Source organism: Emiliania huxleyi (assembly GCF_000372725.1).
Source record: "Emiliania huxleyi CCMP1516 chromosome Unknown EMIHUscaffold_117, whole genome shotgun sequence".
Taxonomy (NCBI): domain Eukaryota; phylum Haptophyta; order Isochrysidales; family Noelaerhabdaceae; genus Emiliania; species Emiliania huxleyi.
In genome coordinates this window covers 284,827-297,924 of record NW_005201421.1, presented here as the reverse complement: position 1 = coordinate 297,924, position 13,098 = coordinate 284,827, and the positions used below count along the sequence as shown (strand labels likewise).

At 65.0% G+C, this 13,098-nt stretch overlaps 8 protein-coding genes across 8 annotated transcripts in view; 3 read left to right on the top strand and 5 right to left on the bottom strand.

Annotated features, from left to right (window-relative positions):
- Positions 1 to 11: 11 nt before the first annotated feature.
- On the bottom strand, positions 12 to 977 carry EMIHUDRAFT_109298 (hypothetical protein; the record flags this gene model as incomplete). The annotated part of the gene is made up of 1 exon (XM_005790996.1): positions 12 to 977. The coding sequence occupies one exon, from the start codon at positions 975 to 977 to the stop codon at positions 12 to 14; it is 966 nt and encodes a 321-aa protein (XP_005791053.1).
- Positions 978 to 1,209: 232 nt separating this feature from the next.
- Positions 1,210 to 1,805, top strand: EMIHUDRAFT_440080 (hypothetical protein). The gene has a single exon (XM_005790995.1). It carries the CDS (start codon positions 1,258 to 1,260, stop codon positions 1,594 to 1,596), a length of 339 nt encoding a protein of 112 aa, XP_005791052.1. The 5' UTR covers positions 1,210 to 1,257; the 3' UTR covers positions 1,597 to 1,805.
- A 324-nt stretch (positions 1,806 to 2,129) lies between these two features.
- EMIHUDRAFT_224410 (hypothetical protein) lies at positions 2,130 to 2,851 on the bottom strand (the record flags this gene model as incomplete). The annotated part of the gene is made up of 2 exons (XM_005790994.1): positions 2,130 to 2,213; positions 2,417 to 2,851. The coding sequence occupies 2 exons, from the start codon at positions 2,849 to 2,851 to the stop codon at positions 2,130 to 2,132; spliced, it is 519 nt and encodes a 172-aa protein (XP_005791051.1).
- A 1,105-nt stretch (positions 2,852 to 3,956) lies between these two features.
- On the top strand, positions 3,957 to 5,027 carry EMIHUDRAFT_224409 (hypothetical protein; the record flags this gene model as incomplete). Its single annotated transcript, XM_005790993.1, has 1 exon — positions 3,957 to 5,027. The coding sequence occupies one exon, from the start codon at positions 3,957 to 3,959 to the stop codon at positions 5,025 to 5,027; it is 1,071 nt and encodes a 356-aa protein (XP_005791050.1).
- A 502-nt stretch (positions 5,028 to 5,529) lies between these two features.
- Positions 5,530 to 6,720, top strand: EMIHUDRAFT_224408 (hypothetical protein; the record flags this gene model as incomplete). The annotated part of the gene is made up of 1 exon (XM_005790992.1): positions 5,530 to 6,720. The coding sequence occupies one exon, from the start codon at positions 5,530 to 5,532 to the stop codon at positions 6,718 to 6,720; it is 1,191 nt and encodes a 396-aa protein (XP_005791049.1).
- A 189-nt stretch (positions 6,721 to 6,909) lies between these two features.
- Positions 6,910 to 8,073, bottom strand: EMIHUDRAFT_224407 (hypothetical protein; the record flags this gene model as incomplete). The annotated part of the gene is made up of 1 exon (XM_005790991.1): positions 6,910 to 8,073. The coding sequence occupies one exon, from the start codon at positions 8,071 to 8,073 to the stop codon at positions 6,910 to 6,912; it is 1,164 nt and encodes a 387-aa protein (XP_005791048.1).
- A 1,900-nt stretch (positions 8,074 to 9,973) lies between these two features.
- On the bottom strand, positions 9,974 to 10,360 carry EMIHUDRAFT_224405 (hypothetical protein; the record flags this gene model as incomplete). Its single annotated transcript, XM_005790990.1, has 1 exon — positions 9,974 to 10,360. One exon carries the CDS (start codon positions 10,358 to 10,360, stop codon positions 9,974 to 9,976), a length of 387 nt encoding a protein of 128 aa, XP_005791047.1.
- Positions 10,361 to 11,645: 1,285 nt separating this feature from the next.
- Positions 11,646 to 13,098, bottom strand: part of EMIHUDRAFT_224404 (hypothetical protein) — a gene marked incomplete at both ends in the record, with an annotated part of 3,691 nt that continues 2,238 nt past the window's right edge. Inside the window, 4 exons of the mRNA XM_005790989.1 lie at positions 11,646 to 11,842; positions 11,932 to 12,019; positions 12,721 to 12,825; positions 12,971 to 13,071. Of these exons, the coding sequence (XP_005791046.1) occupies positions 11,646 to 11,842; positions 11,932 to 12,019; positions 12,721 to 12,825; positions 12,971 to 13,071 (491 nt within the window). The remainder of the gene's footprint in view (positions 11,843 to 11,931; positions 12,020 to 12,720; positions 12,826 to 12,970; positions 13,072 to 13,098) is intronic.

Here is a 13,098-nt window from a genome sequence, read left to right as displayed (position 1 = left end):
GCGCCCCGCCACTAGCTCCCGCCGCCGACGTACGCCTCGTCGAGAGGCCCCGCGTCCGCCGACGCGAGCGCCTTCCCCTCCTCGGCGCCGAACAGGGCCGAGTACCGCCCGAGCAGGAAGCCAAAGTGGTTCGCGCGCACCTTCGTGTCGCGCGTGTAGGTCGCCGTCTGGCGCATGCCGGCGGAGAGGCCGCGCCCCATCTCCTCGGCGGAGGCCATCCACCCGAGCCAGCGGTCCACCGCGGCGGAGCACGCCTCCGCCGCCGCGCTCGCCGCGTGGTCCGTGAGCGGCAGCCTCAGGTCGACCAGCAGCGGGCCGGCGGAGAGGGCCGAAGTCGCCTCCTTGGAGAGAGGCGGCGCCGCGACGGCGCCTTCGATCGACAGCAGCGCCGCCCTGGCCGCCTCCGCCTCCTCCGTGAAGTACGCCTCCGCAAAGTCCTTCCGGTTGCCGCCCTCTGCGAATGCCTCCCGCGTCTCTGGAGAAGGATAGTCGGCCAGCGTCGGGAGCGCAGGGTCGTAGCCAGACTCGGCGCGCGGGCGGTAGTCGATGTACAGGTCGACGCCGCCGTCCGAGACGCCGCAGCTCACGACGAGGTGCGGCACATCCGTCAGCGGGCCGCAGAAGGCGGCGACCGCCCCTCGCGAGACCTCGCCGCCCGAGAGAGTCAGGCCGGAGCACCAAGCCACGTTGGGCGCGCCAGGGCCCTCGTACGAGACAATCTTGCCCGGAGAGCCCGAAACGCCCGTGAAGTCGTCCGCATAGTCCTTGGGCGTCAGGCCACACTGGTCTGCGATCTTTGAGAGCGCCGCCTGCTGCCAGCCAGTCACGATTGACGCGGCACCTCCGACATCTGTGGCCGCGTCGCGAGTGGCCTCGGCATCGACCATGCTGATGCTGGTCGAGCAGCGGGCAAACGTGGGCTGCGGAGGCGTGCGAGGCACGACGAGGCCGAGCGAGAGCGCGGCGATCAGCGGCATGGCGGCAGGCGACCGAGGAGAGGGGCTTCGCGGGTGCGATGAGCTTCTCGCGCGAAGAAGAATTCCTGCACGCGCTTCCCCCTGACCTCCCTTGGGTTGTCCGTTTTCTTTCTTTCTTTTTCCCCGAAATCCGACGCGAATTCTTCTTTCTGAAGGGGGGAACAATCAATCAAGCCGCGCAAGGACAATTCGGCGGCAAACCAAAAGGAACACCGAGATGGTGCCCCGACGAGAGCCGCCGGCCGCTCATTGTGCCGCAGCCGGCAGACCTGCCGCCGACATGGAGCCCTCGCTCCCGCCGATCACGCGGGCCAGCACCACAGGCTCACAGGCCCGCTCGGTGACCTTCGAGCTGTCCAAGGTGGAGGAGCTGCTCGTGTGCTGTGAGGACAACCGAGGCCCGAGTTTTGTCGAAAGGCAGAGCGAATTCGACAGCGAGCGCTTGTCGTGCCCGAATCCAGACAACAAAGATGACCACGCCTGGTACCGCTCTCGCTATTGGAGCGGCGCGGCGGCTATCGCCGTGCTCCTCGTGGCTGCCGGCTCGAGTGCTTGCATCGCCTATTCTGTGGGAAGGCGCCATGGTGCAGCTGGCTGTGAGAGCAGCATTGCGAAATGAGCGTGCGGCAGTATGGCTCGAAGCAAGCACATCTTTGAGGCCGATGAGGGACTCTTCCTTCTGTCAGACGTGATCCACGTGTTTGATTCTCGTTTGCGCGTTGAAATCGCTCAGTCGCGCGGGAGCCGCCGCGGTGTGAGCTCTATTGTATCTGTGGCGTCTTTCGTTATTGTGTCGGTAGTTGACCAGTGTACATTTATCTCGAACGCCGCACCCCTGACTCAGCACCTTCTCCTTCCTCTCTTTGCCTACCTCCCACTGTTCGAATTGTGAGCTCCAAACCCAGGCCCCCCCTCCGCGCGTGGACGTCCCACCGACACAGACACATGCCGACACAACACGCAGTGCAAGCCAACAGACTCGATGGGCTCTCCAGAGCTGCTCAGCGCATCTCCTCCACTCCGAGCTTGTCGTCGCCCGCGACCGCGAAAGGCGCTGGCGCAGCCACCGCCCTGCCAACCACCATACCGGACACGCGCCGTGTGGGTGCCACCGTCCGTCGTCTCCCGCCCCCAACCTCCGCAAGACACACGTCATACTCGCACCATGCTGGCCAAGCGCACGGGTCCGCCTTTCGGCTGCTGGGAGAGGGAGGCGAGCGAACGCAAGAGCAGCTCCTACGCAACGAGAGAAGCAACGGCTGAGTGCTGTGGCGGGACGTTGATGTCTGACTCTGTCCCTCGCCCTCGCCGTTGTTTGCGCCGCAATCTCGCGCGATGCGCGGAGGAGTGCAGCGTGCTGTGCCTCGGCTCGACGGCGGTCCTCCAGGAGGCATTGCACCTGGAGCGGGCGGAGACGAGGTCAGGAGACAGCGACTCACAGAAAAGGGCGAGGGACGCGCCTGTCCTTCGAGAGTGGACAGCTCTCGCTTCAGCACCTCGCTCTCCACCGCACTCCCCGCTTCGAAGGCTTCAAGAGCGGCGCCGTTCCGGAAGTCGGCGTCGGCCCAGACCAGGTGAACCCACTCCTCGCCATCTTCCTCAAAGCCGGCCCGCTCGCCTCCGACGCGGCTCGAGCTGCGCGAAGGCATCCAACGCACATTCGCACCCATGAATCTGTCGCCGTCTGCTCCCTCTTGGACGCTGCCCGATTGCGTTCCGGGCAGGCTCGAGCTCCGCGCCTCCGAGTCCATCAAAGACGTCCCGTGCGCATTCGCAAGCACGCGTTGCTCGTCGTCTGCTCCCTCTTGGAAGCATGGCTCTTGGGCGCCGGCCAGGCTCGAGCTGTGTGCCTCCCAATCCCCGCACGAGGCCATCCGACTCCACGCCAACGCACCACGCACGCTGCACGCACACGCACACACTGGGCACACGCACGCACAAGGGGCTCGCGCTCCCGCCTGCCTTCGAAGTCACTCCGGGGACGCGCGATTTGACATCCTTGATCGGCCGCGAAATTTGTTTACCTATACACAACGATTGTGTGTTTCTTTCTTCTCTCTCTTCTTCGATTTCGACACGGAGCGCTTTCAGGCATTCAGGGCGGCGGCGCACTCGCTCGGGGACAACGCGACCGTGATCGCCGCCACCGACCGCCGCACGAGGCCGGCCTCTTTCTTTGGCGGGCCTCTTCGCTCTTGTCACCAGTGCGTGCGCGAGACGGAGACTCCATGGAAGATCACGAGTCTCGCGGCAAGCGCCGTGCGCCTCAGAGAAAGAAATCGATCGGACCCGCATCCGCCCCCCCCCCCCCCTCCCGCGCGCGCGCCCAGGCCCTGGATGTGTGTTGAGGTTGATGACCCGGCGACCGCCTCGGCTCTCTCTCTCTCTCTCTCTCTCTCTCTCTCTCTCTCTCTCTCTCTCTCTCTCTCTCTCTCTCTCTCTCTCTCTCTCTCTCTCTCTCTCTCTCTCTCTCTCTCTCTCTCTCTCTCTCTCTCTCTCCTCTCTCTCTCTCTCTCTCTCACACACACCGTGTTAGTGCCAATCCACTCAAGTCTCACTTGGAGTGCGGTCATCAACCTCACATCCAGGGCCCGGTAGCTATAGCGCACAGCGGGCACCGCTCAAACTTGACAAACACTCTCTCAAACTTGGAGGGCATGAAAATTCTTTCTCTTATGGCACGGCACTTGCAGGCGGGCTAACCTGGACGTGCGCTTGCTGGCGAACCGTGTTAGTTAGTGTAATACATTAAAGTCTGATTTGGAGTGCGATCACGACGCGCCAAATCCGGATGTAGATCTCTGTTATGGAGTCTCCGCCTCTTCCTTATTTCCAGCGCAGCTGCTCAGTATGTGTGCGCCAACGACGCCTGTGGTGGCTCTCGTGTCTTCTTGTTTCCAGTCGTCCCAGCGCACTCGTCCCGTTCCCGTGTGGCGCCTGTAAAATTCTTTTCAGGTGAGGCGCCGCCGACGTGCCTCCATGGAGTCTCCGCCTCGCGCACGCACCGACGACGACGACGCCCCGCCCACGGACTGGCTGGGCGAGCTGCCGCCGGAGCTGCACCTCCGCATCCTCGAGGGCGTCGACGACTTCTCCGACTGCGCCGCCTTCAGCCTCGCGTCGCCGCGCCTCGGCCTCCTCGCGCAACGCAGCGGCCTGGCGCGCTTCAAGGACCCTCTCTTCGCCGTGGCGATGCGGCTGCTTCTCATCGAGCGTTTGATTGCCGGATCGTTCGTCGGGTCGTCCATCATACGGCCGACGCTTTGCGAGGCCACCCTTCGCGCCTACGCCGCCGACCGCCGCGCCACCGCCGACCACTTCCCGTGGCTTGCGAAGGTGAGCCCGGCGCTTTGCCTCTCGACAACGGTCGAAGGCGCTGACGAGCAACGCGCCGAGGCGTGGGCGCTGCGACGCGGCGAAGAGCGGGGCGCTGATCTGCGGGTGCGCTTCTTGAGGAGTGGCCTGGTGCGGCACTTCGAGGGCGGGCGAGGCGCGGAGCGGATGGTGCGCTTGGAGTTTGCTCACGGCGCCGTGCTGCACTTCGAGGGCGAGCGAGGTGCCGAGCGGATGGCGCGCGAGGAGTCTACCAACGGCATTGTGCGGTACTACGAGGGCGAGCCAGGCGCGGAGTGGGTTGTGCGCGTGGTGCTTGCCGACGGCGTGGTGCAGCACTACGAGGGCGAGCGAGGTGCGGGGCGGTTTGTGCGCAGGGAGTTCGCCGACGGCACCATGGAGCACTACGAGGGCGAGCTAGGCGCGGAGCGGCTGGTGCGGAAGGAGTCGCCCGACGGCACTGTGCGGTACTACGAGGGTGAGAAAGGCGCGGAGCGGGGCGTGCGCACGGTGTTTGCCAACGGCACTGTGCGGTACTACGAGGGCGAGCAAGGTGCGGAGCGGCTGGTGCGCATGGAGTTTGCCGACGGCATCGTGCAGTACTACGAGGGCGAGCGAGGTGCGGAGCGGCTGGTGCGGAAGGAGTCGCCCGACGGCGTTGTGCGGTACTACGAGGGCGAGCCAGGTGCGGAGCAGGTGGTGGGCGCCGAGGGCTAGTAAGAGCTCGAGTGGCGAGTCGCTTGCGTCGATGGCGATGCCTGTGGCTTATGGGCCGTCGTACCGCGTACCACACGCCACCACCAGACCACCACCACACACACACACACACACACACACACACACACACACACACACACACACACACACACACACACACACACACACACACACACACACACACACACACACACACACACACACACACACACACACACACACACTCACGCTGCTGCTGTTGCGTTCTCACGCTTTACGCAATTCTTGAGTGTTGTGCGAGGGAGTTTCGTTGTGAAATCATCCACAGCCGGGAGAGCGCCATCATGGATGATGGAACACGCAGATCTGCTTGATTGATAAGCAGCACGCGCTCCCATGGACCGCCGCTCGAACTCCGACGGTTCCGGCACGTCTGATGGGCAGTTCGTGCTCGAGGGGGAGCAACGATCGAATTCTTTTGGTTTTGCGCAGCGGTGGCGACACGTTGGCTCAGCCCGGCGATATGACGTCCTGCGGATCCTCGCAGCTCGACACGGGCTGCGGCGAGTGCTTCTCGGCGGTGGCGGGCCGTACGCTACCGCCTCCCGGCCCGGCTGGCCGCGTCGCGATCGCTACAGTGTGGGACGGCGGGCACGGCTACGCGTGCGCCATCCCGCTGTGGTGCCAAGGAGCGTCGCGGCTGGCCAGCGTGGTTGGCGACGCAGAGCTGCTGATCCTCTCGCCAAAGGTGAGCGAGGACTGCCCGAGCGCGCGCTACCTGCAGCCGGCTCGCACGATCCAGGCGGCGCAGAGCTACCTCCACCGCCACGAAGGCAGGCTCGGCCGCAACTCTGGCCAGCGCGGCGCGTTCGCGGTGTCCAACCTGCTCAAGGTCGCCTTCCTCTCGCTCGGATCGACGTACGAGCTGCTCCTCTACGCCGACCTCGACATCGACCTCATGGCTCGCCCGCTCGACGCCGCCACCTGGCGCAGCGGCGCGGAGGCGCTGTTGCGCTCTTCGGCGCTCTTTGTCTCGCTCTTCGACCACGCGTCGCCCGTCAACGGCGGGCTGTGGCTGGTGAGGCCGCGGTGCGACGTCTTCTCGCAGGCGGCGGAGCTGCTCGAGCGCGGCCGCTGGAGCGCCGCGGAGGGCTTCGACGGCGTCGGCGCGCCGCGCTCCTTCCCCCGGAGCCGGATGCGGGAGGTGGCGGGCCTGCTGGCTGCGGGCTCCGACGCGAGCCTGTTCAAGGTGGAGGGGACGATCAACGGGACGCACTACGGCAAGCTCAACAGCTGGGACTTTGTCAACGGCGCCCTCGACCAGGGCCTGCTCTGGTACCTCTTTTACCTCAAGAACGACCTCGGCACCTGGGCGCGGTACGACCGCGGCGAGCTGCCGTGGCGCGTGGAGCACTTTTGGGGCGTGTCGAAGCCGTGGCGAGCGGCGGCGGCGCGCGGCTACTGGAAGCGGCTCGCGCCGCTCGAGGGCGGCCGCAGCCGTCGCACGCACTGCCGCAACCTGTCGAAGCGGGGAAGCCGGTGGGCCGGGGCCGCCAGCAGCACCGCCTCAAAGAGCCTGGTCGGCCCGCTGCCGTGGCCCGAGGGAATGCGCCGCTTCGGCGACCAGGCCGCCTCCTGGGACCTGTCGCGGCCCGGTGACTGCCGCCGCTCCGGGCCCGACTGCAAGCAGAACCGTGAGGCGTTCAGTATATGAGTCACGGCCAGGCACCGCGTCTCTGTCACAATAGTCGTGTTTGGAGGAGACTTTCGATTGGGCCCGGGCCACAAAGCGGTGTGGGCAGCTGGCTGCTACATCTTTTCTCTTTTGTGCACACGACATTCGTCGCTTGCGCCGTGCGCGTCGCCCCACCTCGTGAGATCAGACAAACTTTTGAGTGTTACATTACTCCTCTCTCGCATCCGTCTTCCGCGTTCCGCTTCCGCGTTCCGGCTTGCGAGTTGCAGCTCCGTCCGCGGCCGCGCCGGCGCACTCCCTGGTGCCGGTCGATCTTCGGTTCGATTCGGCTCCCTCCCACCGATCTCTCCAATGCTGGTACACCTTGTCCGACACAGGCGTCTGTGCCCGCAACGCCTCTCGCGCTACGCGCTCTCGGCAGTCGTGCGCTGCCGCGGAGTCGAGCGCGCGGCAGAGCGCCTGTAGGGTCTCGTCTTGCTGCAGCAGCGCGGCCAGCGTGGCCTGCGTCTTGTTGGAGACGAGGTTGGCGTGACGTGGACGGGCGCAGCCGCCAGAGGCATCTCGCAGCGCGAGCTCGCGGGTCAACACCTCCTGCAGCTCGTCGAGGTGGGACGTCACGCCGACGAGGTCGAAGTGTGCGAGGATGCGATTGGCCAATGCCACCGCAGAGGCCGCGTCGCGAAACAATCCGCCGTGCCAGTGCTGCGCCTGCTCGACCAGCAGGTCAGCCGCCGCGGCCAGTGCGCTCGCGTTGCGCTCACCCCTCTGGCTGGCCGGCAAGCCGACATCGCCGGGGCTGAATGGCAGCAGCAGGTGCCTCAGCTGCGCCTCAAACTCGATTCGTCCGTGCTGCAGCAAGTTCCAGGGGAAGACGCGTGGCATGTTGGTGCTGAAATAGCCGTGGTCGGAGACGAGTCTGCTCACTGGCTCGCGCAGCACAGTCAAGGCCACGGCTCTGCATCCGCGCCGCTCCTGCGCTGCTCGCCAGACAGGCATGTCTTTGAGGAGCGTGAGGAATGGCCCTCCGTTGAGCCAGTAGGGCGAGTGGTACTCGATGAAGAGTCGGGGGTGGGACGCGGCGAGGGTGTCGTTTGTCAGGAGCGCGTTCACAAAGCCCTGCGAGATGCGCCCCGCCGCCAGGTCCGTCGAGGGCGTCAGCATGACCACCTCAAAGGAAGGGTCAGAAACGAAGAGCGCGCGGAGGCTGGTGCCACCCGTCTTGCGGAGGTGGCGAAAGAAGACGGTGGCGCAGGGACGGGACGGCGGCTGGGAGGGGCGGTGGCTGCGCCAGGCGCCGGGCACGGGCGTGGGCGACAACGAAAGCTCGGCGTGGAGGAGGAGGAGCCGCTGGAGGGTGGCGCTGGCATTCATGTGCTGGGAGCGCGGTGTTTGCACTTCGCGATTGGGCGCCATCGACGCCGTGAACGGACGACGGTGCAAGTTTCGGAGAACGAGAATTTTACAACGAAAATCCCTCGCACGACACTGGAATTTTACAACAAAACCCCCTCGCACGACAACTTTAACTCCCTCGCACCCTTCTTTCTCACCCTTCTTTTTTCTTTTTTTTTATGTGGCTCTTACGTACATTCCCGGAGGAGGACTGCTGACAGGGTTTGCGATTTCTTGCCCTTCTTTCTTACCCTTCTTTCTCACCCTTCTTTCTCACACCCTTGAGCACTTGAGCACTTGAGCACTGGATAGGGTCGATTCCGCATGGTACGGAACCCCTCGATCGTCTCGCCCTCCCTCACTGGTGTGTTCATTGGGGGGGTCATAACAAACACGGTATCTAGATACAGGATCGAGGTGCTCGCTGCTGAAGCAGTGACCAGTGTGTGTTGCAGCGCGCAGGGGCGTGCGGCGCACTCTTGAAGAGGGGGGGGGGGGGGGGGAGTACTAGATAGCCAACAACTGGTAACAAGTGTTTTTGGGGCGAGGGTGATGCCGGTTTCATTTCACATTCACGTGGTGATGGGGAGAGGGCGAGGGCCACTGCGCCCAAGCAACTCGGGTCGTTCATATGTGACTCTGACCCCACACGAGTCCTGACCCGTATTACAGAATGACCAGGAATTTAGTGTTTCCATTCCCCTTCTCTGCGCGAGAGCCGTGGAGGGCGCCATCAGAGTTCTCAGAGACATGCCGCCGCCTCGAGAAGGGTCGCCGTTCCGACCATGGAGGCGGGGATAGGACTTGAGAGAGGCGTGGAGGCGCAGCCTAGGCACCGCCGACGGCGAAGATGTCGTTGAGCTTGCACTCGAGCAACGTGACGCGCTCCTGGATGCCGTTCACCGCCTCCTTGGTAAGCACTGCGTTGGCGGCCGTGAGGGAGCGCTGTGCGTCGACGAGGGCGGCCATCAGGAAGGCTTCCGAGTGCCTTATCCCAATGCTTCGGCCCAATGCTTCGGCACGAGGGCACGACGTCCTATTTGTGCTATTTGTGACCTCGTGCCGGCGACGCATGGCAGGCTGGTCATGACGCAGTTATAGGGTGTTGTGTGCCGTCAGAGTGACCTCTACAGCACTCCGGGGCGCTCTACACCTCTACAGCTCTACAGCGCTCTACACTCTACATCCTCTACACCCTCCCTCAGCAGGTCGGCTGACACGTCCCGCACACGTCCCCGTTTACCATGCCGTTTACACACGGCTGTACAATGTTAATTAATATGTGTTCTCCATCTCCAATCTCCACCTTTGACCCTGGCAACTGCCCACACGATCCACAATCTGTGATCTCAATCTTTCATCTTCAACCAAGCCCGACTGTGTGGTAGAATCGGCGAGGATCTCGACAGACACGTCCCCACCTTTGCAGGATTTTGCAAAAGCGAGGGGGGAGGGCGCATCGCCACGAGGAGAGGGCTGGGCACAGTAGGGCACAGGGGATCTCTCTCGCATAGGATACACACTCGGCGGCACGAGGGCAGGGCTGGGCGTCCTATTTGTGCTCCCCTCCGTATCCCTCGCTCTCGGGCACTATCCATCTGACCAGGGCAGGGCTTGGCGAGCGGCCGCGTGTGATGGCAAACCACTCTCCACTGGCAGGGACAGAGCTGCTGTCAGAGCGTGAGAGAATTTTACAACGAAACTCCCTCGCACAGGTCACAGGACAAAGAGAAATCAGCATTCCCAGCACAACTTCCTGGCGCAACACTGCTCACTGGGCACGAAGAGAGAGAGAACAGAAATCAGTCCGATGGGGAACAGAAAGTTACTCCCGGAGTAGAGCAAGGAGGGAGGCAAGCGACAGGGGGGCCGCTCGCGATCACTCGCTGAGCATGTAGTTTGCGGGCCGGAAGTTGAAATACTGGACATCCGATTTGTCGCGGCACCACACGGCGAAGCCCTGGGCGATTTTGACTCCCTGCTTGCCGACGTACGCGCGCTTCGCAGCAGTCCAGTTGTTCTGGAAGTGTGAGTTGTGCGACTTGGACATGATGTAGTAGTTGAAGACGTGGTGCGCACCGCCCGCCGAGCGCGGCAAGATGTGGTCGGTCGACACGTCGTCGACGGTGAGGCCGGTGCCCTCGAGCTGCTCCGGGTTGGCCTTGAACCACTTTGTGACCTCGCCGGCGTCAATCTCGCGGTTGTGGAACTTGGCCTTCATGTGCTCGATGAGGTCGAGGTTGAGCGCGCACAGGCGCCCACGCATTGCCACCGGTCCCGGCGGCGCGAGATCTCGCACTCGGCCGGCGGCACCAGCGGAAGCAGCAGCAGCCGGGCCGGGCGCTCGCGCTGGCGCCGCCTCCGCCGCCCTCCGGAAGCAGGCGGCAAGGGGCCCCTCGTTCGGCTGCATGCGAATGCTGGCCGGCGCGGCCGGCGCGGCGGCGGGCGCGGCGGCCGGCGCGGCGCCCGGCGCGGCGGCAGGCGCGGCAGTGGTGGGCGCGGCGGTGTGCGCGGCGGTGTGCGCGGCGATGGGCGCGGCGAAGAAGGAAGCGGCCATGCCATTGCCGTGATCGGCCGCAGGCGAGGCGTCGGGCTCGGAGGACGCTTGACGCGTGGCCGTGGGCGGGGCAGCCGCGGCGGCCGTAGAGTCACTCACGCTGTGGCCGCTGCGGCGGTGGCCGCCGTTCGCCGCGGCGGGCGTGCAGCACGGCGTGCCCGCCGCCGGCTGATTCCCAGTGGTGGTGCCGATCACTGGCGATCGGCCAGACTGATTCACCTGCTGACGCACTGCGCGCTGCACACCAGCGGGTAGCTGCCGAAGCGCTCCCGCCGGCCGAGCCTCCTCTGTCGCCACGCCAGCACGGACGCCGTCTCGCACGGTGGCAGGGACTGCCCCCGCCATGTATCGCGTTTCTGGATGGAGACTGCAGCTAAAGAAAGCGTGTTCCCATCCGACTGTCCCCGTGCAAAAAAGCCGCGAGGTGGCATGAAGATTGCAGCGAGAAGCGGCGAGAGACTGCGAAGAGAGATAGGAAGAGGCAGACTCCCTAGGGTGGGCGACGGCTAGCGCACCACACACCTCTCCTTAAAATCCCTGTGTGGTGGCGGCGTGCCGTCCTCCCATCCCTCCCTTGGGTTGTGTGTTTTCTTTCTTTCTTTCTTTCTGCAAAAAAGCGTGCCGTCCTCCCATCCCTCCCTTGGGTTGTCTGTTTTCTTTCTTTCTTTCTTTGCAAAAAAGGGGGGGGGGAGAGATTTTTTTTTTTGGGGGGGGGCCAAAGCACCACCAAAAGTCAAACCCCCTTTTTTTTGGAAAAGCGGTTTCCCCCCCCCCCGGGGTTTTTTTTTCCCAAGAACCCCCGCGGTCGGGGAGAAATTCCCCCCGGGAGTTTCCCGGGGCCCCCCCCCCCCTTTCCGGCTTCCCCCCCCCCCCCCCCGCCCGCGCTCCTACACGACCGCACCTCTCTCTCCAACAAACAAACGACCGCCACTGCAATAGTGGGGTCCGATCCCCGCCTACCCGTGTCCGTCCCGCACCTGCGGCTCCCCATCCGTCACGCCGGGACGTGCTTTGATGCGCCGCGGCACAGCCACCATGCGTCGAGCACGTTGTCGACCATCTGGACAGGCGCCGTACGAAGCGCCGGAAGCTGCTCGTCGGCCCATCGCCAGAAGTCTGCCACAACGCGGGCAGTAGTCTCTTGTTCCTCGGCGGAAGCTTCGAGGTCAAGCAAGCGACCGCCCCCCTCGCCTACGTCTCATCAGTGCCGATCGGCCTTACTGCAACTCGGGCGCGCCGCTCAAGCATGGTGTGTGTGGGGGGGTGGCGGGGGGGGCAACCGTGCCGCTGCTTCTTCTGCTTTTCGGGCGGCGAGGTCCGGACGCCCGAGACTTCCTCCGTGCCGCGCACGTTCGGCACTTGCGTGTTCTGCAGTTGTGGGCGGTCGGGCGGGAGGGGCGACGGTGAGATCTAGCTAGCCGAGATCTACCCGAGATCTAGCCGAGAGCTAGCCGAGATTTCACCAAGAGCTAGCCGAGAGCTAGCCGCGAGCTCGCCTCCTGTTCCGGGGCCGTCGGCGCCAGCGAGATCTTGGGGCGCGAGCTCAAGCTCAGCCTCGACGCCGACTTGTCGCCCGCACCGTCGCGGCCGGAGGTGCGCGCGAGAGGGGCGGCGGTGGCGGTGGAGGTGGAGCCGCGGCCCGGCTCGTCGCCTCCGGCGGGGCCGCCCCTCTCGCCTCCGGCGGGGCCGCTCTGCTGCGCCTGCAGCGCGAAGTGTGCGCGCGCGTGGGTGTGGTGGGGTGTGGGGTGCGGGAGCGGGTGCGTGTGTGGGGGCGGGGCGTGCGCAGGGGGGGAGCTGCCTCCGCCGACAGCGCCATCCCCTCCTCGCCGTTCAAAAGCGGCGGCATCCGTGCATCCGGCGGCGCGGCCGGCCGCGCCTCGCCCTGCGCCTGCAGCGCAAAGGGGTTGATGACGCGAGATGAGTGGAGGAGAGGGACGGTGGGTTGTCTGGAGCCCATCGTCCGGTGGGCAGTCCGGTGAGTGCGTGTGTGGGAAGTACGGATCTAGCTAGGGTCTGGGAGAGCTGGGCGATGAGATCTAGATATCTCTGGCCGGCGCATGCGAGGAGACGGCGCCGAAGTGGCCGCCGCCCGAGCGGCCGCCCGAGAGGTCCCCCGAGCTGCAGCTGCCGGGGACGGGCGCGACGGCCCCGGACGAGCCCGCCTCGCCCCGCGCCTGCAGCGCAAAGGCGAGACGTGTGGAGAAGAGAAGCGTGTGTGTGTGCCCGGCCGGATGTGGAGCGTGTCCTACGCCGAGGAGAGAGGCGAGACCTAGCCGAGGTCAAGCCGATATATCTCGCAGAGAGATCTCTATACTCTACCGTCGCCGCCACCTCTGGAGGGACAAAGGGGCGCGCGCGGTTCCAGGGGCGCGCGCGGTTCCACATCGCCGCCGCGTCGTCACGGTAGTACGCGACAAACTCTGCCCACGGTAGGGCGGCGGGACCAC